Genomic DNA, 25,241 nt, shown 5'->3' with positions numbered 1-25,241 from the left:
GAAACCTTGTCTCGGAAAACCAAAAGAAAAAAATACTGTAATTTGTTTCTGCCTTTTAAAGTCTGAAAATTTTGTTACCCTACTCAATTTCTGCACAACATGGGGATAATTGAAGTGTATATTGGAGTGCCTGGTTTGAACTTCTCTAATCACGTCAATGCAGGTAAAACCAAAACCACTTCCAGAGTACCAAAGTGTTGACAGCCCAGCTGGACAGTCAGGAGGTATGCCCACAGCCAACCTATGGAGCCTGAGATAGTGATACAAGATCAGAAGGAGGGTTGGAAAAATGTCTCTAGCTATTCAAAGAAAGAAGGATGAAGCTGATTCCCAGTGAGATATTTGGCTCAGACATCTAAAAATCTAAAAACTCAATATCCATTTTCATTAGGAAGGAAACTCAGGAATTTTTCATTAGTTCAAAAGATTTATGAGAGATGGTCTAATGGCAGACAGTATGAAAAAAACAAAACAAAAGTGCACGTCTGCTTCAGTTAACAAGGAGAATATAGTAACTTAAATGCTGCCCATCAACTCCTCTGAAGATGAGGAAAAGGCAGTGTTCCCCCTGTTTACATATGCAAATCAAGGGGTTTCCATAGTTCTTGGTCAGGGTGATGATCAATTTGTATTTGTCTTGATCTGTTATTGAAGTAAACGGCAAACTGTTCAGTCATCCAGAATATCTTCATCCAGATTGATATCTGTTGTATCAATATCTTCTAATTCCAAATTATCCAAATCGACTTCTAGTTCTAGTAAGTTCTACAAGGAAAGGGAGATGGCAAATGTTACACAGTGCTGTACTAAGTTACCTGGTTCACAGTCCAAAGCCAGAACCTAGTTCCCTTGATATTGACAAGAGCATGGTCCCACTTGAAGCCTCTTTGAAATATGATACCAAAGACATCTAAAAGCCTGCCCTCCTGATTGAGGGTGGAGGATGTCTGACCCACCTTTTCTTCTTTCTGGGTAGGTTGGGAGGCCATGATAACTGGGCTAGAAGCAGGTTTCCCATCAGGTTCCTGAAAACTCAATAAGAGGTAAATATGAAGCCAGAGGAACTTGCCAAGAGATTTCAATCAACAATGTCAATCACGCTGTCACACGTTCTTCACGAACCTGCTGAGCTGTGGCTCTCGAGGGCTGAAAGCCTTTTGCCTCTTCCATGACATTTCTCTCTTCATTTGGCTATCAAAATAAAACAATGATAAAATAAAATACTCTGAAATCAGAAATAATCTGAACACTTGGTCCAAATCCCAGACATCAGCTCTTAACCCATTTGAAGTTAGGCTCATGGATGTTTCCTCCTTGCAGTCACACTAAATGAAGCTGGCGCTCTGCCACTCACCGTGACAAGAGGGTACTGTTTGGCTGGCCACAAATCCACATGTGTCTCCTTGACCCACTCTTCAACAACAAATGCTTCTTTTAATCCAGGGAAAAGGTTTTCATACTCTGTGGGGTCAGCAAGGGACTCTGCTGCTTTCTGGTTGACTTTTGAGAGGTTCTCCCTCCACAGCTTCACCACCCTAATATTAGAGACATCAGAGAACCAAACAGATGAAGCAATTGGGCCCTGTTTTCAGCTGAAACATTTCTCCCTAAACTAAGTGCATACCTTGAGACCTGGCTGGGTAAGTAAGTGCGGGCCAGGAAGGCAGCTTCTGGGAGTCTTCCTGTTCTGATCAAGAGCTCTAGGCAAGCATCAAGCCTACAGAGGAAAGCAGAGGAATTGTTAGAGAAGTAATAGCACATAGAGATTAAAGTGTGAACCTGTTGCAGAAGAAGAATGCCCCAACCCCTTACACATTCACTTCTGTTGCCAGCCTTAACATTGTCTACAAAACCAGGGGTGTGAGGGATAAGACAGCGTTCATGGCAGTGCTTAGCTTACTTAGTTTGAATAACTAAGAATATAATGGGACTTTTCAAGGAGAGTTATGGCAAGCTTGGTATGCACCCTGTAGCATGTCATAGTATAGCGGTAATACAGTTCAGAGAAAAATGTTTGATGACTGAGTCTAGGATTTTTAAGAATTGGCATGTACAGCAAGGGTAATAATACTTCCTACATGACTTGGCTTGCATTAACTCTGCTAGACCTAGAAATTGATGACATTTCCAAAGTGGAGCTCAAGCAGCAAATAGCATTTTCATCCCTCATCCTTGCAAAAAACAAACCCAAAACGGCACAGTGTAGATAGTCCTCTGCCATTAGTCCTCTTGGAAAAGAACAGCTGTCTCCTGCTACCATTCGAAAAAATGGTCTAAGAGTAAGTAACTGGTAGACTCTGTAACCCTGAACAGCTCATGCAACTACGGTAAGTAACACTATTCTCTGGCTGCCCCCACTATTCAACAACACTCAGCTGTCCACGGGCTCTTCCCAGGATTTGTGTTTCATATTCCTCTCAAACACTGCTATCCTCACAGTCAGCGTAGAAGTAACTGCCTACAACTCCTTAAAATCTTTTAGACCTTGAGATAATACTTACTTGCCCTGTAAAAAGTAGCTCATGAATGCCACGTTATTTTTGCCATCTCTCTCCGCGCCTTCTGCTAACTTGTTTACCATATTGGCATTTCCAGAGGCAGTGGCCAAGAGCAGCAGACCCCCATAATCCTGGGCATGGTGCAGACACTCCTGGGCTAGGCTGAACTGACATTTACTAATGGCGAGTTCAGCAAGTTGTTTCCACTTCTGCTCTGACTATAAGAAATTAAGATAAAACATCTTTGGAAATAAACATTTAAACTAACAATATCAGTATTATTCTGTTACTTTGAACATTGCTGTGATGACATTTGAAGATAGACACACATTATATAATTTTTGAGTTACGTTTGGTAAATGGGCCCTGTCAGTCAATGAAAGGCATGATAAAAATGTGTAATGAAAGGAAAATCACATGAACAAAATTCAAATGGTACATGGATCATTAACTCATTTTTATGTTTAATTACATATATAAATGGAATTTAAACATTAGACTGCAATTATTTTAACAAATCAGTAATACTCTTTAGGAAGAGTAGAAAATTATGTCCTTAAATATTGAGTAATGATTATGGTCATTTGTAGCTTCTGAGAAATCAAATAAAATACACATTTAAATGCTTTTGATAGCTACAATTTTTTGTACAATATTAAATTAATTTTCTTGTAAATGCTGTACTTAACACATAATTGCCAGTACATAGTATATACAAAGATCTACAGAATATCAGAATTCTTTAAAATCAGTGCCTCTCACAAGTTTGTAATACAGCAAATTGTTGACATGTTTAGATTCTGAGAGCCAGCTAGACAGGAAAAAACTTCTCAGGTTACACAACTAACAGTATGCTAAGTTTAACCCATTTAATTTATGCAAAGGCTATCAAAGCGTTTTTGAAAAAGATCAAAGAGACAACAGCTTCACCAAAATGAGTCACTAATTCCTTGAGGAACATTAGTTAGAAAATGTTTCAGCAAAAACACAGAAGTACCTACTGACCCTCCTGAGTTATGGAAAGTCATGGACTAGAGCATACCTCTGCTTCCACTGCTAGCTGGTAAGCTATTTTCAGCTCTCCAAGTTGAAGAGCAAGCTCAAAACGATGTTCAGGATCTGTGGATACTTTAAGTGCTTGCTGCTTGAAGCCCTACACATTATTAAAAAGAAAATGTGTGACTTACAAAGAATGTGCACATAGAGTATACAGACTACAAACTATTTCTCAAAAGACCTTACTGACAGGAAACCATAGCCCACAGTGGACCAAATGGAGTTTAACTCCAAGTTATTTGACATCCATTAGCAGTCAAGAAGATACTAACTACCAACAGTGCAAATCAGGAGCCATCTTTGGCATATGAAATTTTACACATTCCTATTTTTTGTGCTTTTATTTCTAAAATTAAACTTCATATTTACATCTTTAAGATCATCCTGTGACAAGGATGCTATAGGAATAAATACTTCAACTTAAAAGGTTTCTGGGAGAGCTGGGTGTGGGTCAGAACTAAAGTTCATATATTTTAATAAGTCCTAATTAAATACAATTTAAATAAAATTTTAGTGACTGCCTCAGGGGTTCAAGGGGCACATGGTTCAGGTAAATGCAGCTGCTGGTAACCTCAAAAGTAGGCCTTAGAGGGGGCACACAGCTCAGGTAAATGCAGCTGCTGGTAACCTCAAAAGTGGGCCTTAGAGGTCATCTAGTTCAGGTTCCATTTTATAAAGGTTAATGACAGAAACAGGAAGAGAAAGACAGGTGAAAAGCAAAACCTTTCAATTTTCTATCATCTGAAGGTCATCTAGCAGCTGGGGTACAGGCAGTGATGAGCTGTCAGAGTTATGCTTTATTTGGTCTCAGATTTAGCCTATCAAGTGTCCAAAAGAAGAAAGCCAAAGGTCTCCTTCTCATGCTCTATTAAGCCATCAGGACAGGATTTTACAACAAATGTTGTAATTACAAAGTTAACTTCTGTAAGACAGAACCACTGAGGGGCAAGTTTTTAGCTCTGGGAATGTAGCAGTGTCAAAGGAAATAGGGTGCTTTACTTCTCAGCATACTAGAGGAAAAAGCCTACTATGGAGTGGTCAGGACAGAAGCCAGACAACTTTCAGAGTTCAATCTGGACACATCAGGATGGCTTTATGTTGCAGGATATGTACCACTCCACTTCCCTCACCTACCCGCTGGTGCAGTGTAAATACTGGTTCAAAATAATCCCAAATTACTGCTTTTCTTCACTAGCACTGACACAAGAGAAACCCCAGGGCAAAGACGGAAATTTGAAACTGGTCAGGTAGGGAGAGAAGAACAGAGGTAGCATGTGCTTGCTTTTGTATTTCTAATCTCCACTAAGATGATACTAAAGGTGTTTTTCGTTTGGGGGGCATAAATTCCTAATAACAGGGAGAGGAACTACAACTGTGAAGTGAAATTAAAATATAAAAAAAATCATTATTAATGTATTAATAGGGTTAATAACTTGATAACATTAACAATAAAATAAAATTAAAATACGAATTTTAAAGAGAACTTTTTTAAGATTTATTTTTATTTTATGTGTATGAATGTTGACCTACATGTATGTAAGCACACTATGTTGTGTGCCTGGTGCCTGCAGAAGTCAGCAAAGGGCCTTGGATTCCCCTGGGACTGAAATTATTGAGTTGTAAGCTGGTAAGTACTTTCTGGGAACCAAACCCAGGTCCTCTGCAGGAGCAGCAGATATTCTTAACCACTGAGCCATCTCTCCAGCCACATAACCATATCTCCAGACCCCGAACCAAATTTTGAAAGGTTGAAAGCTGGTAGAAGAGTAAAAAGTGAGGACAGGAGAGCACAACCTGGTGTACAGCTTAGAACCCCACGGTAGCTTATAAAGAACAATACTAAAGATAAAACTGCCTAAGGCAGGCAGACAGTACAGATCCACTATTGTCCCTCCAATCCCTGACACACAGGTCTTTTCTTTGAGGGTCTCCAGTCTCAGGGATACACAACATCTGGAAAAGGGAGTATTGAATATCGAGAGAAAACAATGTTAAGAATGCAGAGAAACTAAAGGAAATCCTAAATGTCCAGCCTCTGAGTTGGCTTCTACTCAGTCCACAGAATGATGGCAAATGTAGTTTCTCTATCATATCTAACTAGTTCAAGGGGAAGCTGCATTAAACTACTGAAGTGTCATTTCCATCAGAGCTGTGGACAGGCCAAAATGCTACCTAGAAGGTTTTAAAGTCACTAGATTCACTAGGTGACTCTCTGGACTGCACCCCTTCCTGTGATGTCCACACCCAAGAATCCCTACTCACATGAAATGCCTAAAGTTGAAAAATAAAGTTAGTTTATCACTCTATCCTTAGGCATGAAAACAGTAAATGCCTCTGGAGGACAGGAAAGAACATCTGATTTATACCTTCTAAAACCTACTCTATATGCTGTGAATATGTAACTGAAGTAAAAAATGTTACATTAGGCAAAAGGCACATTAATAATGATCATTTGTTATGGGCATTTCACAACACTTTTTAAAAAAAAAAAAAGTTAAAACAAGATGCAGTACTTTTTGTTTTTGTTTTTGTTTTGGAGACAGAGTTTCTGTAGTCAAGGCTAGCCTAGAACTCAAAAATATCCCTACTTCTGCCTCCCTCGTACTGGAATTAAAGTTGTGCACTCCCATGTCTAGCTAGAAATAAAAATATCAAGAACTTAAAAGGGAATGAGAGGACTGCTAAGACCAGCACCAACACTGACAGGCACCGAGTGCCGAGCTTAAAGACGAGTAAAAGCCAAATGTGCCGCATGCGGCCACAGCAACTCAACTGAGAAACCTGACTTGGTGAGACAATCAGCGGTCAGTAAGAAACAGGAGACAGCATTCTACAATCCATATCAACATTCTGTCAAATGCTCATTTTAAAAATAAAGAAGAGAAAAAAAATAAAAAGGAAGGTAGGCAAAACCTCTCACCTGTTTTTCCAAAAAGTGTGCAACTCTGGTCCTCTGTTCTTTGGGAATGGTAGGGAGGACTTTATCAGCCATGCTGAAATCCCTCCGCATGACAGCGGTCTGGTATTCCAGGACTGAGACCAGCAGGGAGTAGCTAACAATGTTCAATTCCTTATCCCCCAGATAAAGCCTGTTGTCTTTAGGAATATAGCCCAGGAGGTACATTGTCCTGTAACAGACACAGAAATAAAACTGAAGCCCTATTCTATGATTACAATATTACACACACACACACACACACACACACACACACACACACACACACACACTCCTCGCTTGCTCAAAATCTTTACATTTGATGGATGTGGTTTTGGTTACCATCAGAAAGTTTACTAAAACTAGTGTGGGGAAATCATCCCATCACTGTTCCAAGTCAACACTACCTTTGGTTCACAAAGAACTTTTAAATTTAGGCTGCTTAAGAGAAAAAAGCAAAATAATCTTCAGTACCTGTCCAAGTGGGCAATGGTGACTATTTCTCCTCCCACGTAATAGTTCAATCTGTTCACGGAACTGGTGTAAATGAAGCAGTCACCCACCCACAGCCCAGTTTTCACAATTTCCTGAATTTCACCAAGAACCTATAGAAAGAAAACAGACTATTACTATCGTAGTCAACACCAGACACCTGTGAACAAGCTGGATATGATGAAGGTGGTAAGGGAACATAAGGAATGCAAAGTAAAATTCATTTCGAGAACATTCACCCAGGAATTTCTGTCTTCATTTAAAGACAGTGTTACATGAATATTCATACTGTGAAATCTCACTGTTTATCTAAACTGCTCAACACACATGAGTCCTTTAGGACGTCTATCCCCACAGTGGGTGGTTTGTTTCTCCCATTTCAGGGCTCATTTGAATTATTCTGGCTCAACAGTCTTAGAACCAAACATCTTCAACTTTCCTTAGTGAAGGTATCAGAGTATGCCTGCAGAGCACACATTTATTTCAAACATATTTACTTTCAACTTGCCAAGATTTAAATTTTTATGTTATCAAAACTTTCACTCTCCCCAAACCTAATTTACACAGAAATGTTAAAATCAGCGTAATCTGTTTTAAGAATACAAAATATTAAAAACAAAGCCTAAGTTGAGCGGAGACACTTACCTCAAAGGCATCTTCAATGCCATCTTCAGTAACCCCCTCATGTGTTTCCTGTGCAGCCAAGACTTTTTCTGACAGATATTTAAGAATAAAAAATGACTCCTCAGTGGCAATACAGACCAGCTCTCCAGAATCAGACCAGAATATCTGCAACCCGACAAACAGAAACACAGATAACTGATCTGCCTTCTTGTGCAGCCACCAAAAACTGTACACTCTGTTCACTCCAGGATCGGTCTCACAGGAAGGGTAGCAACTGTGTAGTGCACTACATACATCTGGAAGGCGACAGCACAGGGCTGTTGTACTTAGCCCAGCAATGGAAAGCCAATGGGAGACAGGAGTGCTGTCATTCAGGAAGGGTGCTCTGCTCCCAATTCTCTAAACCAGTGATTTTTACTCCTTATTTCTCTCTCTCCATACACGTATGTGCACTCATACATAAAGAAAAAAACACTACCACAAGCCAGTACCCTCTGTGGGTCATGGCCCTATTCTCTAGCAGACAGATTCAGGACCACAGGGAGGCAAGATGCTCCCTAATAGCAATGTCTTAACAGTGAAAGCTGTCAACCAACTGGCATCTCTAAGGTTGTTACTGGAGAAGGGCAGCTGACCATCAGCATATGAAGCATGGAAAGGCTTTTCCACATTAAAAATTCCCTAATTTCTTTTCTTCAACATGCATATTCACTTTGTTAAGATCATTTAAAATTTGAATGGCATTTGGAATTTGTATAACATTCTGTTTTTACAAATAGCCAATGTTTACTATCTGATTCCAACGTGTTTACTATCTGATTCCAATGCAGAACTGATATTGTGAGCACTTCTTAGATAAATGGCATGGTCTTCAGTGCAACAGGACCAGGATAGCAGTGTGCAAAGGGCCCTTCTTGACATGAGGGACTCAGACATTTCAAAGAGAAACCTCCCAAAAGCAACCAGAGGAGACACTCACATGCTTGGGCTGAATTTCAATTCTGCGGATGAGTTCTGTATTGTCCCAGTCATAGAAGGCTAAGCCATTCACAGACCTGACTCCCAGCAAGAAGCCCCCATAGATACCTTTAAAAGGACACAGAGAGATTCCACTCAAATATTCTGAGCCATTACAAAGATTCTCAAAATGTGTCATAAATAAATAGCACTCACTTTCAGCTCCAAAATCAGGTTTAAATGACTTTTTTTCCTTAAAGTTCTTAAAAATCTTTACAACACTGTTGCTTTCTCTTATTGCATACCTAAGGAAAAGAGGAAACGACTTATTACACACTAAACCATAATTCCATCAAATGTTAGAAATATCTTCAAATACTTCTAATTTAATATTAATTATTCAAAAATATAAAATATATCCCCATTTGAAAATTCAGTGACCTGTTTTTGTCCTAGGATACAGCAAAAACTTTACAGTTAAACAAATAATGAATGAGTTTCATACTATATGTTATGCAAATTACTAAGGTTTACAAACCATTTTAGAAACCAGAAATGACACCAATATCCATCAAAAGGTGAATGTTTAGGTTGTGGTACATCCATTCAAAGGAATACTACTTTACACACAAAAGAACAACTTATTGATACAGATAAAAACATGGATGATCTCAAAAGCCAGATAGTTGAATGCATGCCTATAATGTTCCATTGATATGCAACCCCAAAGACATCTAAAGAAGAAATTCTGACCTACACCATAACAAAAAGCAGATCAGTGTTTGCCTGGGGCTGGGGAGTGAGTTGACTAGATGGGGATAATCTGACTTTGTTGGTGGTTATGAACCGTATACACTATAGAGAGCTAAGGTGACTTCTGCTTTCATGAGAGCATTTTATGAATATTCTGAATTCAGACAGAAAGGGTTAAGAATGAACAATAGGGGACATGCAGAAATTGAGTTTTTAAAAGAAGATCCATTAAAGTTCTTGTCCAGGAGACATGGCATAGCACCATCTTGCCCAACTACTTTATAAAGGGCAGCCAGCCCCTTGGGAGGCCATGCCTGTGATGGCTTCCTAAGAATTTGATGCAGGGCCTACTTTGCCTTAAACCCCAAGCATCAAGTCCTATCATAGGATTCCCTCAGATACAGGTCTTAGATCCCCAGTTGAATGGATTTATTACATTAGCCTGAGTGAGCCGGCTCGATGGTAACTCAGACAGGAGAAGGGCAGTTTATCCTCTCCAAACACCTCAAGGAAGCTGTTGTGGGGGACTATCTTAACATGGAAAAGCACCAACCACACTGGCACCAATACCCTATTTACAATTAGGCATCATGCAACTAAAACTTACTCTGAAGAATCGTGGGCCCACGCAAACTCCTGGGCAGACCCAAAGCTCTTGTTTCTCAAAGCCATTGCTGTGTAGATAATATACTCCCCATCGCCACACACCACAACAAACCTAGAAATGACAGAAGTCACAATGACAATCGCAAGAGGTGTCAGGAAACGGTAATCCACATTTATAATAAAATAACTCAGTAATAAATGCTTCTTTAGTCAATTATTATAATGTAGAATGTTAGTTACACATTTCTTTGAATATGCTGTATATAATATTCTAAGCAACGAGTCCAAAAGCAATTATCAATATAGGGTAAATGACAAAAACATTGTTGCAGTGGCCCTCTCTGGTGAACAACAGAGCCTAGAGACAGGAGAGCAAGCACAGCTGGAGATGCAGAGAACTCCAGTCATGCGGTAGTGCTTGCTGAGCACCAAGATGCCCACCGTGCTCATGGCATTCACACCACAAGGCACTACCTTACAGCAAGTTTACCTGCACACCGATGTACATCATTTAGAGGAACAAAATATCTTATTCAACTGATAAATTTATTAAAATAAACAGGATCATTAACATTTAAATAACAAAAACAGAATGTTACATACCCAAACATCTTTCCCCAATAGACAAAATACCTCTTTTCAAATTTCATTTAGAAAATAATAATGTCTGTTATTAAAGGTCAGTCAAAGGTAAAATGAACCTTATAGCAAAAAAATGTTTGAAGATATTAATATATATGTCTTAACTTTCATAAGGTAATTAAAAAAATGTAGTCATCATTGATTAAAATTTGATATCATACTTGGTCATTTATGATAGCGAAGATGGCTTAAGACATCCAGATACACTATAAAATGATTTATAAGGCTCTAGAGCAGTGGTCCTCAGCCTTCCTAGTGCTGTGACCCTTTAATACAGTTCCTCACGCTGTGGTAACCCCTAACCATAAGAGTAAAATTTTGCTACTGTTATGAATCGTAAATACCTCATACGTGATCCCCCCAAAGGGGTCAAGATCCACAGTTGAGAACCACTGCTCTAGACATTTGAGTTAAACTTACTGTTGTAGAAACTTCTCTCACACAGCAGTTATTATTTTATAAATCTTAAAGGAAAACAGAACTGACGATTCAGATTGTGAATAAGAAACACAAGTTTTCTAATCCCAAACTTTCAGAAGACACTGGAGCTAGTCTTCCATAGGAACAGTAAGGAGTACTTAGCACCCACTCGTAGGATAGGACCAGGTCCTTGACCCCAAGAACACAAATCCAGTGCATCTGAAGTACAAGGAAACAATACCATGCAATGACACTGTGCCACTCTGCATGTCAACTCCATCAACTGACGTGGCTGCCTGCAACTGTGGAACCATGGAGCAAGGTCTAGCACGGGAATGGATAAAGGACATGTGCTGTGCAGATGCGAACTTGCTCTGAGAGGGATGTTAGCAACAGCTTACCTCCCGTTAGGATTGTGCTGAATAGTCTGTGGATATATTTCACAACTGCCCATATCCTTTACTGCCAGTGGCAATCTTTCTCCATCTTTAATTTCAGCATCACCCATTGCTTTTAGGTTGGCCTGCTGAACTTCTGAATGCTTGGCCCAGATTATCTTTCCATTGGCATCCATGGACATGGCAGGTTCCTCCCGACCAAGCTGAACAATGACAGATAGCTCTTAGTGACTAAAACAAAGTCAAAAACCACACAACAGTCGTTTCCCCTTCATGGAGTCTTATTTCCTTTCTTACATGTTAAACTGTCATTGCCTAATCTCTTCTAGTTAATGACAGAAATGTTAATTTAACACAACTGATGACTTGCAAGATGGCCTTACAACAGTGGCTCTGCCTATGTCTACACATTTAAAGAAAGTCTAATTACCTTAACAATGATGCTCCCTTCATCATAGCCCAGAGCGACATTGTTGGACCCTCGCAGACTGGCCACACACCACACCCTCTCCATTCCATAATTCAGTGTGCTCTCAAGCCGGTAGGTGCTAGAATGCCAGATTCTCACCGTTCCTAAAAAGCAACATGAACATTCCCTTTGGATATGAACGATGTGAGCTTTCCTTTTGGATATGAACATCTAAGATAAACTGTGGTGAATGAGCTGCATGGAAGTCTTTCTATTTCAATAAAAGTAATTTCTAGTAATTTTATGGCATTTAGATCTATATTCTTTTCTTTTCTTTCTTTCTTTCTTTTTTTTTTTTTTGTTTTTTTTTTGTTTTTTTGAGACAGGGTTTCTCTGTGGTTTTGGAGCCTGTCCTGGAACTAGCTCTTGTAGATCAAGCTGGCCTCGAACTCCCAGAGATCCGCCTGCCTCTGCCTCCCGAGTGCTGGGATTAAAGGCGTGCGCCACCACCGCCCGGCTAGATCTATATTCTTTATCTGAGTTTACAAAGCAACAAAAATGAAATAGCAAAAAATTTACAACTAGGAAACTAGAACTAGGCAATTAAATTTAAGTGTAAAAACATGTATCACATGTTTGCTGGTGTGACTTCTTCTCCCTCTTGCTATATTTCTATGAGTAGCATGTTCTCATCTCTTAATCTACCCAAAACATGTATTTGCAAGGTGGCAGTCAAATTTGAACTCAGGTCTGTCAGACTCCAGATCACAGGCTTTTTCAGTTCCTCTCTAAAATATCTCATATCCTTTTATTTAAGTGGTAGTGTAAAAGACACTAGAATGGTGGTGATAAAGCCGCTTTATTCTCCTCATATTGTAAGCCTAGAATCCTAATCCAGATATGGAAACAGCTAGAAATCTCCCACTGAATGCTGGGCACCACTTGGTCTAAACACGCAGTGAGCCACGTCAAGCACACAAGTGACACTGACTCTGACTTACCATCTTCTGACCCTGTGATGATGATGGGCAGCTCAGGATGGAAGCTTGCACAGGACACATTCTGGGCATGCCCCTCCAGGGTCTGCACACAAGTTTTATTCTGAAATCAAGACACAGAAAACAGATTCAGTACTGAAAGCAAATAACACATCTTTAATTTTCTCAGTGCACTTTCTCTCTGCCTGATAGTTGTTATGGCAAACTCAACAGACCTAATACAGACATTTTAAAAGCATTATTCTTTTGTTTTATATATGACTATTTTCTTTAATTATGTCATAGGTAAAAGTAAATGTGATTATTACACTTAAAGAAAATCCCAAGAGATAGGTTTCATCTGAATATTATTTTCCTGATAATTACATTACTTTTATCTATGACATAATCAATTTCTTTATTACACAGACTTCACCTGTGGTCAAAGGAGACCATACTGTTTTAGCCTTTTAATTTTTTTTCTAGATTAACACAAATCTAAGAAAGTTTCAAAGTAAAATTGTGGTTTGTTTATTTTTTTAGGCCTACTTGCTTGTGGAAACTTTTTTCCCAGACAGAGTCTTGCTATGTAGCCCATGCTGGCCTGGCAGCAATCCACCTGCCTCAGTCTCCCTAATACATCAATGGTACCACTATACTCTGCTGTTGGGAAACTACTTATGATGTGAGAAGTGTGGCGTGAGTGCACACCTAGGAGCGAGGTTACATCACAACACTCACTGTTGTGCTTGTGTTCTTTCAGATACAGAAGTCTGGGAATGAGGGCACTCAGACACGTGTGCTTTAATATGACAAGGTAAAAGCCCTTTAAACAAACAATAAGCATGCTGGCATCTTGTTCTTAAAATCTTAAAATGCATTTGTATTTGTTTTTATAAGTAGGAGAATTCTAGGACCACAATTTAGGTGTAAATACTGGGGCCTTAACTAAGACTCTCTAAAGAGTTCTTCCATCCAAGTCTCAGCAGTGCTATAGGAAGCAGTAAAGACCAAGTCCAGCATATAGCAAGGAAGGGTATAGGAACTGTACCTGATAATCCCATATCTTAACAAGACGGTCATCTGCACCTGAAATGAGGTACGGCTTGTCGCCACCACTGTAGTAATCAATGCAGTTCACGCCCTTTTCGTGTCCCTCCAGAGTGAAGTTTGGTGATGAAGAGCCTAGCTGCCACACCTTCAGAAAACAGCAACATTTGCCAGTCAGCACTCTGAGAGGCAGCTCCACCCACTCCTCAGCAAACACCACAGCCAAGACAGAGAGTGTTAACTTCCAGGGAGCATAATCACTGCTCTCTGCAGATGCCAATTGCCAGGCTTCTCCATACAAATTATGGTTCAGCTCGTGTCCAGTTAGTGTTTTGTCAATTTCACACAGCTAGTTATCTGGGAAGAAGGGCTCCAATTGAGAAAATGCCTCCATTAGAATGGCCTTTTCTTGATTAATGATTGATGCAGGAGGGCCCAGCACACTAAGGGGGGGTGCCACCCCTAGGCAGGTGAGCCTGGATGGCCTGAGAAAGCATGCTGAGCAAGTCATTAACTATGGTATTCCTCCACAGTTCTGCTTCTATTCTGCCTCCAGGTTCCTGCATGAGTTCCTGCTCTGACCTCCCTAGATGAAGGACTAAAAGCTATAAGATAAATAAGCACTTTCTTCCCCAAGTTGCTTCTGGTCAGTGTTTCATCACAGCAACAGAAAGCAAACTAAGAACACCGGTATACAGGCAGAGTGCAACACTTTGAAGATCTCTGCTTAAAGGTAAGTAAGGGTTTGACAGGCAATTTAGTGGATTAGGAACATGTACTAAAATGAAAGAAAACCTAGGCAGAGAGGCACAAGCCTATGTTCCCAGCAACTGGGAAGTTGAGAAAATTGAGAATGTGAGGCCAGTATGGGCTGCACAGCAAATTCTCGACCACCTTAGGATACACTGGGGACCCTGACTCAAAAGTAAATATATAAACCTAATTTAGTAAAGAAGTTAGAGCTGATCTGTTTCCCACCTATGTCAAAAGGGCAATTAAACAAAAGGTTACAAGGTTAGGTAAAAATCTGAAGATCTTCAAACACATAATAGCTTATATGAGTTAAATTAATAAAAATATTATATATATGTAAGCAAAAATAATGACTTGAATTTTATTTTAAGTCAATGTACAGAGAGACAGTATGTCCAGAAATCTGACTACACTTGCTGCAGCATGCATGTACTCAGTGTTCAGTACAGCCAAGGCACTGTGCTGTTCTCTCAGAATGTCTTCTTGGGGCTGTGAAAGGGGAGACACAGCTCCCGCCCCAAACATCCAGTCTGTCATGGGGATAAAGGATTCCAAATTACATAAATTATGACTCAATGTGAAGACTGTTAATAGAAGTAAAAGCTAGGGAGAGTGGCATACAGTCTAGAGCTCAGGTGCTTGACTTGAGTTTCTCAGAATGACTGTGCAAACCCTTAGAGAGATGCAGAAGAGAAATGTCCGGAGAGAAATAAATCTAAATGGGAGAATGAAAAGACCAGAAGTCCTGAGGAATTGCTGATGGAAGGCAATGTTCTGTGAATACTCATGGCATTTCTAGAGGACAGAGAGTATATAGCCAAGGTTATACTGGTGTCTATAACAACAGCCCAAATTGGCCCTGACAATTCTGTATTTCACTTTTAGGTAGCTGTAGTTTGCTCTGAAAGTGTGAACTGACAAGACTAACTCTATAGATAAAAGCAGCCCATAGGAAGAACAAACAGAGACAGGAAGGGGAAATGGCAGGAGACAGAATTTAAATGTGACACAGACAAATGATGAGGAAGAGGTAACAATGACTAAAGGACACACAGAAAACGGCGACCTAGAAAATCATGGCAACGCTTCCTATCTTAAGATCCTAGAGTGTACACTCATTTTACACCATGTTGCTTGAATATGGCAAGTGTTCCTTCTACAAGAGCACAGGAGCAGTTTTCTGGCCAGGCCCAGGAAAGCAGAAAGCAGAGTGGACACCTACCTTGATGGTCCTGTCCAGAGACGCACTGGCGAACTGATTGTTATCTTTGGGGTTTATCACAATCTGCATAACGTAATGCGTGTGTCCTTCAAACACTTGTGAACAAGACCATTTTTTATCCCAGTCCCAGAGCTTAATAAGCATGTCATCTACAACATAAGAAAGTCAAGTCAGCTGCAATTTGCTTTTCATTTCTGTAGTGAGACAGTCTTGGTTTCTTTTAAGGTAACACACTAGCAGAGTTTACACACTCCGTTATCTAAACCATAGAGCCAATGCTAGAAAAGATCTCCAAGTACCCATTTACCTCATGGCAAACCTAACTACAGAACAGGGACAAAATGTATATATTAACTACTAAAAGCAGACAAAAACCATGAGGATAAAAAATCTTTTAATTTAATTTAAGAAGAACTGTGATCACCATCTAAGTCTGACTGGACAGTGCTGACTGCTGAAAGAGGCAGCATTTGTCTGATGAGACAGACTGCTTTTATAAAAGTTCTCACTTGATAATTTAAGAACATTTCAAAGACTACTACCAACTCAGGGCTACCCAGGGTAATCACCCTCCCACAGGACCACTGCTTTACACTAATACCATGGAGCTAGGTAATCTGAATATGCAGACAAACCAACCAGTGTCCATGGCAACCTGCCAATGGCTCACTCATCAGCATACTAACGAGCTTTCTGCTCCCCAGACACTGAAGCATCTAGACCTTTGTATTTTCCCTGACAGGAATTGGAGCAATTGCAATGTCATCCTAAATACAGTTATTTCATTAAAATACACAGGTGGGCAGCATCAATGGCACAGTAATGCATTCAAAAGTTTAAAAGACGCTTGGAGTGAGAGCTCCACTGCTAACAGCAGTTGAAGTCTAACATGCCTCACTGAAAGGAAATCATTACTCAGAGTGCACACGACTGAAACAGCTTGTCTCTTACCACTGCTGGTGAGAATGAACGGCTGGGTGGGATGAACAGCAATACAGCGAATGTAATCTGAGTGTGCTTCAAACATATGTACTCTCTCCAGGGTGTTATAATTGAACACTCTAATCTGCATATCATCCTAGGAGTAGAGAGTTTAAAATGTCACTACTATGAGGTAAACTGCATAAAAAGCTAAACAGTATTATTATAGGCTCAAGGCAAGGCATAACATCCATCCTTCAAATGCTACATCTAATTAATTATCTAAACCAATCAGGCATCACAATTCTGCAACTGGTATTTATAACCACTGACCAATCAGAGGATAGAGTTTGATATTCAGAAGTACTTACTGCTCCTGTCACTACCCAGTTCTTCCTTGCGACAAACTTTGCAGCTCGAACAGGAAGATCACATACTTCAAATGTCTTCACCAGTGTCTTGAAATGTTAACAAGAATAAACAGATTGAATTACGAGGAAATAACTGAAAAGCCTCATTCTGCTGTACTTAAAACATCAGACTATAAAGCATTTCTAGTTTAAAATATTGTTAAAGAATTATGACATCTCAACATTAAATTGCAGGAGAGGGACTAATCACCCTTTCTTTAGCAGATTTGAAAATAGAAAATTAAAAGAGAAAGCAGATGGTCACAGGATGGCATTCTGGCCCTCCTCTCCTTTCAAGTGTTGCCTTTGGCTCTTTCGAAACTTTTACTCCCTTCAGTACCACTGCTCAGGGGGAATCACGTTCACTTTCTATCTTCCCACTATGCTCTGCAAGGGCAGGAGGCATCACCACTGTGCACCTACACCTACAACAGTGCTGAATTCAGCTGCTGTGCAGTCCACTCAACTACCTGTTCAGTTAGCTTAAGTTTCCTTTAAAAATTGAGTCACAAGGGACTGGAAAGATGGCTCAGGAGTTAAGGGCACTGGCTTCTCTTCCAGAAGACCTGGATTCAATTCCCAGCAACCACATGTTAGCTTACAACTGTCTGTAACTCCAGTTCCATGGGATTTGACACTCTCACACAGACATACATACAGGCAAAACACCAATGCACATAAAAATGAATCTTAAAAAAAAAAAAAAAGCCATAAATGGGGTGTAGTGGTGCAGTGGCGCACACCTTTAACCCCAGCACCTGGGGGCAGAGGCAGGCGGGTCTCTGTGAGTTTTGAGGCATGAGAGCTAGGGCTACATAGAGAGACTCTGTTTTCAAAAAAAAAATAAAACTTTTTGAGCCCATAGAAATAACTCAAACAAGATATAATTTTTTTCACATCTTAGCAACATTATTTCTAGAAAAATACTATGGGGATTTTGTGGTTATTGTTCGTTTGTTTTAGTAAGCATGAAAACTAAGAAGTTTAGATGTCCCTTGGGTGCTCAGAATGGATCATCTACATAAGTTAAGGGGAAATTCAGGAATCTAGAAAAGTCAGATATGAACAGATTTCTTTGCTTTTCCATTTTAAATGTCTGTTCTTTAAAATTATGAAAATTAAATTTTTTTTTTTAAAGTTTTTTGAGACAGAGTTTCTCTGTGTAGTCCTGGCTGTCCTGGAAACTTGTTCTGTTAACCAGGTTGGCCTTGAACTTGGAGATCCACCTGCCTCTGCCTAGGATTACAGGCATGTGTTGTCCTGACCTGGCAAAGCTATCATTTTTAACGCCTCTTTTTGTACCAAGAAAGCAATAATGAAGAGTATCAGGAACATAACACATCTTACTAGCTCATTAACCAAGACACACTGAAAAAAACCAATAGAGTTTAGTTTACAAGAACTGCTAAGAACTGCAAAGATTCTTAAGACAAAGCTTGAATAAGTGCCACCAAGATACACAGCTGCTACCAGGTAACTATGACATCAGCAGAGCTGCTGAATGTGCAGTCTGCAAGATAGCAGAAAAATGCACAAAATCTTTTGAATCATTAACAAATCCAAGGCTGTTTGGAGCAGTGCAAAGAGGTCAGCTGTAGAGCAAACCGTCATGATCGAGTAACACATGAGGTGCTGCAGTGGACAAATGGCAAGAAAAGTCAACTCACACTCCAGGAGCTAAACCACCTAAAGAGCGGAGAAGGCTGCATGCTCCAGCCATAGAAGTGCTCCATCTAAGTCAAGAAAGCAACAGCTCACACTGAGACGGTTCTTTGTGAGTCAGAAACAACTGCCTGTCATTTATTACACGAGCTTACCAGTTCTGTCATGCAAAGATCACAACAATTATCATCCATTCAGAGTAATAAATCAAGACTCATATGGTTAAGATTCGCCAGTAAATTAGCAGCAGGTAGGCACCAAATAATAAAACACTGCTGTTGTTTTAAAACACTGTACCTACTACCTCAAAAAGAGCACCAAATTTCCTTATTTGAAATTTAAGAGCATTTGGATTCACCCCTAAAAATGCTGTTGCCACTCTCAACATACATGAATGGCAACGTGACAGAGGGGAAAAAGAAGCAGAACAAAAGTTGGTGATAATATTATCTACACCAACGTTGCTGTATTTAAATACCACATACAATATGCCCAGAAGAGTTTCTCCCACAAGCAACACCCACACAAACCTAACTCCTGTTGAGAAGCAACACATACAGCTGTTGGACTCTGGTGCTTCTTTATTAGTAGTGGTATTTTATTGCTAATAAAGTCTTACCTGAGTTTCATGATTCCAAACACACACGCTGCCATTGTAAAGACTAGCCAACATCCATGGCTCTGTAGGATGCAAATCCACACTCTTAACTCGATCAGATCTAGCAGTTAGCTTTCTCTTGATGTCAAGTCGAAGAGGCTAAGGAGAAAAGAAAATTGTTGAGAAAATTAAATTGTTAAGTCAAAATATTTTTGAAATGATATATCAAGAGGCTTATGAAACAACTGTTTTGACTTTGTTAAATTTTGAATAGTTTCAAGTCTAATGCACACATGTTAATCACACTTAGAAAAATGAGATATTTTTTAAGTTTGTATTTATAGCAGTGGTTTTTAAATTTTACTTATCCAGACTTCTTTCTTTATACACTTAAAATTTATGAGGACTTCAAGTGATAATGTTGATATGTAACAAAAATATCACCTCAAATACCCCTGGCCTCAAACACGTCTAGTTAGGAAGCAGAGTATGTAAATCATTTCTTGGAGAATGGATGTTGCTTTGATGCTGCCTGAGTGAGAAGGGGGTTCCTTAAAGAACACTTGTATTGTGGGATCTCAAGTCACAAATCCACGGGTCTATCCTATATTCTGAATAGATATCAACTCCTGCCTGGCTTTTTATAACATAATACACTGGTCATTTGAGAAATGATGGTTCATTGAGTTACACAGATCCACAAATATGACATATTTCATTACACTGAATCAAAAGTCACATTTACTAATACCACTACCTACTTTAGCTGATAGGCCTTTGAGTATGAGAAATACATGAAGTTCAGTCTCTAAAATTCTATCATCAGTAACAAACATGGTCAGGGACCAGGTAACGTCTTTCAGTTACCAGACTATGTCTAATAAATGTCTGAAGAAGCAGCACCATATCTGGTAATGCCTGCAACCTGAACTTCATCTGTATTGAAGTGCCTTTTGCACCAGACATACGTGGCTTTACAAATATTTTACACATCCTCATTCTGTCATGCAAATATTTTGAAGATGCCTACTCAGGTGTTCAGATTGACAGCAGAACAATAGTTACTGTTTCATCAAGAGCATTCTTACAAAAAGTCTTACTTTAAAAACAACTGTTTGACAATCAAGAATATATCAGGTTGGGTGTAGTGGTGTGCTCCTGTAATCTCAGCACTTTGGGCCCAGGAAAAGAGGACTGTGAGTTCAAGGTCAGCCTGGGCCACAAGGTAAAACTCTTGTCTCAAAAAGGGTGTGTCGTCAGCACAGTCTAGCATGTTCCAGCATGGTCACCTCTCATCAGTGCAAATATAAACCTAATGGAAAGGCCAATAGCATCCTACTACTGGTGAAACTTCGGATCTGTGACTTCAGAAAACAGTAAGGGACCTCTAAGGAACTACAGATGATACTTCTAGAACATCTACTTTATAGACAGGTAAATAAATGCAAACTAAACTAAATCACAATTTCATGTCTATGCCATTACTGTTATACGAGGAACTACTGTGAAGCTATAGTCATCCTAAGCCATAGGAAATGAGCTCTTTGGAACTAATCAGACGTGGGGGTGGGGGATATTTAAACTGTAGACAAGCAGTAATGTCTGATCAACAAAGGTTTATTCACGTCCATGAAGGCCTTTTGAACTTATAGAAACACTGAAAAATTAGAACTAATTTGAACAAAACCAAGCCATAAAATAGCAATAGTTTTAAAACTGCCCCTTTCCAGTCAGCCTCATTACCTGAACCACGGAACAGAAATGATTTGACCAACTGTTTTCTGTTTCTCCCAGGGATGCCATTTCAGAAGTAACCCATTAGACAACGATGCCCTGGAGCAGCAGGTTCTACTCTCTCCTGTGGGCTAATTTAAAACGCATTTCCCTTTCAACAAGCCTAAAGCACAACCTGAAAGCTTTCTTGGCGGGATGAGTTATTGGGCTAGCTTCTTTGCACTGTTCCATTCATGAACGGGACAGAAATTTAGGGTGACTTTTCAACACATGAGGATCCAACAGAGGTAATATCCTGAAACAAACACCCACCACGGTCTCTCTGCCCCTCTTTTGGATCTCTGTCAGGTGTAGGTCACTGTCTACTGCTCATCAATGCATGCCTCCCTCACCTCCAACAACTGTTTTCAGGATCCATGTTCTAACTCTTCAGGTCCCTTGAGAATACTTCCACTGTCACTAGGTCCTATCCACCTCAAGCCACCATCTTTAAATCATACGCCAATCAGGAAGGCGGCATCGTCCCAATGTCTTCTGAACCTCTGCCCTACTCACTACTGTCACAAATTTAACTTCTTCCTCTCATCTTAGAGCCAACAAACAGGAAGAATATTTATGCCAGGAGTCATAGTGGGGTCTTTCGCACAAACTACCACATCCAAGTATATACTTATAAATATATACTCTATGCTCACAATGATTTAAAATTGATCAAAGTGCTCAGGGATCTTTGAACAACCCAGTACAACTCCACATACTCCAATGCGCAGACACTACTTTGAAAATGTCTGTTACTGCAGGCAAGAGCTCCTGCAGTCATACTTACCATCACAGTCACAATATAAAAGCTACTGTAGCAGGTCCTGGATGGTTAAAGTACTCACAATGTGTCCTCATCCCCAGACTTAGTTCAAATGCCACTGTCACCAATGTGCCCTTTCTGATCAGCCTAGCCAGAAGGACTCCTCCCCATTCACCAGGTACATCTGTGCACACAGCTCTTCTTGCTTACTGAGTGAATATTTCTTAAGGGCAGGATCACTGCTTATAGAGGTCTTTCTCTCCACACCTTATTTATTTGGGAATGGGGAGAGGAACAGGTGGATTAACAAGGCCCAGAGTCTTGCTACATTCAAACCTCAGCTGCAACAGTTAGATATGCAGTAATAAGTTTGACTTTCATAAACAGGGATAATAATATCTACCTCTTGGTGCTTTGAGCAGTAAATTCAGAGTTCAGTTAGAGTAGTGCAAGGTTTATAGTAACCATCTCATAAGCATTACTCATAATTATCTACAGGCTGCTATGAAAATCAGCTGGTAATTGTTTAGCAAAATGCAAGACAGTAAATACTCCTATGGTAAGTGGGCAAACATATACATTCATGTTTTGTGCTTTCAACTCAAGACTTAAAATATCGTCATCCTTTGGTGTCTGCAGATGGTTCCAGTACCCTCCACCAAACCAAAACCCATGGTTGCTCAAGTCCAGTTATACAAAATGGTGTGGTATATGCTTCTAATCTACCCATTGCTCTCTGCCATCTCTAGATTAGTTAAAACACCGATACAAGGTCAAAGACTTATACAATCAGAAGATAAATGTCAATGCATGTTCATGGTATTTTCCCCCAAATGTCTTCCACTCAAAGCTGGTTCCGTCTGTGGGTGTGGAAATCGCATAAAGAAATGAAAGCAATATTGGACTATTAAAAAATGTCTCAAGATGAAATTAGGCAGATCCAAAGGCCTTCTCTAAAACGACCCAATCAACATGAGCTGTCTAATATAAAATGATTACCATACAAGGTCGGTTGAGGTGGCTTCTCGACTTTGGGAACCCAATAAAGTGTACAAATGAGGATGGTATGGGAGGAGTTGGAAACACAAACTCTTCCTCCAAGAGGTTTCCTGGGAGTTGCCATGCCTTTCACTAGCCAATCCTGTTTCGACTTTTCCACAATCTGCTTTGTGAAAATGTAGTCTTAAGTGTTTTTTAAACCACCAGGTAAGGGACTTGGAATTATTTCCCCTCCAGTCTTCAATCGCCACAATATTTGCTCATGTGAGCCATAAAAAAATAAAACAGGCAAGAAAATATTTACGAATACAAATACTGATTCTTTTTTCTTACTTTTTTTTCCCAGGAAAGATAGCCTCACACGTTTTACATTGTAACAATCCTGTGCAGAGGCATTTCGGGTCACATTTGGGCGTGACGGTGATGATTTTTTTAAAAAGCGCAGAAAAATCACATAAGCGAGTTTTAGAAACAATTTCCCAATCTTTCTTTGCCCCTAGAAAACGACGACTGAAATGCCACCTTTGACTCCATACACATTTGACTTTGTTTTCCTCTAAGTTTGCAATGTGGGGTCTGCACACTATCAAAACACCGCGCGCAACCTGGATGCTGGATTAGCAGACAGACACCAGCTTAATGACAGAATGAAGTGATTTTTCTCCAAGTTGCCTTTGGGGTCCGTTTTCTGCCCCTGGCATTCACTTGGCGCTACTGGACACAGTGCAGAAGGCGGGTGCACAGACAGGCGCCCTGACTGCCATGAGAGCCAGCAGCTGCTCACTCGCAGGCACCCAAACCACCCCAGCCTCCAGGCCAACAGGGTTCCAACAAGACGGGAGGACCCCGCCAGGCCGCAGCAGGGGCGCAGACCGCGTCTCACCACGGTCCCCAGCCCGGGAGCCCCCGGAACCCGCCGCATCCGGTGAGCTTCGCTCTCTGTCCCGCAGGGCCCGACCTACCATGGCTCCGACTGTCCGAGCCCGAGCCTCTCACAGGCTCCGGGCGTCACTGATCCTGAGGAACCCACCGACCCGTGGACCGGCTGACCCACTGACGTGGAACTTCCGGGAAGCGGTTCTCGCGATAGTCGGAACCAGGCTGTGCGCCTGCGCAAATTTTCTCCGAAAGGCGGTCTGTGCCAGGCCCCGCCCCAGTTTCCTAGGTAACGTGGCTTTCGTGGCCTCCGCCTGCTGAGCTGGCTCGAGTGTGTGGCGCTGCGGCCCCGGGAGGGCGGTGGCTATCCGGGGCGGTGACCGCTCACCTTCGGTCAGGTTCAGAAAGACGGGAAGATGGAGCTCTGTGCTGGATTCCTGCGAATGCCAGCGGCAGCGGAGGAGCCCGGAAGCTCTGTTCGACCAGCTCGGGCCTCGGGCAGAGAAAACAAGGCTCTAAAACAGTGTTAGATTCCGGAACGAAGCCCAGAACTGTCGGGATCTTGGGGTGACAGCCACCGAGGCCAAGAAGATGTAGGCGGGACTCCAGCCTCTGAAGTCCCAGGCGGCCCTGGGACCTTGGTTCCCGAACCTCCTGGAGTCAGCCGCTTCTGCCCTGAGTTTGGTGGGCTGTGTACCTTCCTCTGACCGTAGCTTAAATGTTTTCCTTTCAGATGTTCACATCAAACTTGAGTCGTCTCCATTTTATTGAGTAGGAAACTAAGGCTCAAGGAAGTTGGGTGTACTGGCCAGGATGGTCTAGTAAGTAGTGTTATTAGGATCTGGGCTCAGAGGGATATGCCCGAGAGAGCGCTGTGCTCTATCTACTACGCCAGGGTAGCTCTTTGATAAGGTAGCTGAATTTTAGAACGTACCATACCATAGGGGTTGCCAAGAAAAGTGCAAAAGCATTGTCTACTGATCACACACACACACACACACACACACACACACACCTTTTTTAGTGATAACACCATGGAACTTGTCCCTGGAGACTTATAAAACTCTGATGTGAGAAAAGTATAGGTTTTCGGAACGGAAGCGTGTGCACTGAGAGAGGAATCCTGCTTTCTGCAGGTAGTTCCTGGTTCTTGTGAGATTTATGGCCTCAATTTTCCTTGAACAAAAGGTCGGATAGTTTCCAAAGATCCATTTTTACTATTCTGTGTTTCAATAAAAACAAATTTTCTTTCAGTGGTGAGGTCTTATGTAATTGAGACGAATAATCGCATACATTGCATACTGTACAGCAACCAACTGCAAAAATTAGTTTAAAACCTTTTAAATGTGAGCTATACCTAGAGTGGTAGAACAGTGGGGCTTCGATTATTTCTTATTCCTGAACTCTCTTGCATGAAGAGGGTGCATTTGGAGTTGATACAGTACCA

At 40.7% G+C, this 25,241-nt stretch overlaps 1 protein-coding gene across 1 annotated transcript; it reads right to left on the bottom strand.

The window, feature by feature from the left end:
• Positions 1-38: 38 nt before the first annotated feature.
• Positions 39-24,011, bottom strand: Copb2 (COPI coat complex subunit beta 2). Its single transcript, XM_057766661.1, has 22 exons — positions 23,881-24,011; positions 19,405-19,542; positions 17,085-17,171; positions 16,744-16,870; positions 15,793-15,941; positions 13,819-13,965; positions 12,792-12,891; positions 11,812-11,954; positions 11,385-11,584; positions 9,923-10,033; positions 8,779-8,867; positions 8,585-8,691; positions 7,627-7,770; positions 6,964-7,094; positions 6,475-6,682; positions 3,541-3,651; positions 2,502-2,716; positions 1,625-1,717; positions 1,355-1,535; positions 1,123-1,191; positions 957-1,025; positions 39-765 (listed from the first exon to the last, which is right to left on the bottom strand). The coding sequence occupies exons 1-22, from the start codon at positions 23,881-23,883 to the stop codon at positions 670-672; spliced, it is 2,718 nt and encodes a 905-aa protein (XP_057622644.1). The 5' UTR covers positions 23,884-24,011; the 3' UTR covers positions 39-669.
• Positions 24,012-25,241: the final 1,230 nt, after the last annotated feature.

The sequence above is a fragment of the Chionomys nivalis genome, chromosome 4, assembly GCF_950005125.1.
Source record: "Chionomys nivalis chromosome 4, mChiNiv1.1, whole genome shotgun sequence".
NCBI lineage: Eukaryota > Metazoa > Chordata > Mammalia > Rodentia > Cricetidae > Chionomys > Chionomys nivalis.
Note: the sequence above shows the minus strand (reverse complement) of the source record. Positions and strands in the feature narration are given on the sequence as shown.

Bases quoted from the DNA above. Each gene is read 5' to 3' on its own strand.
- Copb2 (XM_057766661.1), bottom strand. The intron at 6,683-6,963 runs GTACTGAAGATT...TGTCTGTTACAG, and splicing joins ACCATTGCCCACTTGGACAG to GACAATGTACCTCCTGGGCT. The intron at 766-956 runs GTGGGTCAGACA...CTTTCCTTGTAG, and splicing joins CTACCCAGAAAGAAGAAAAG to AACTTACTAGAACTAGAAGT.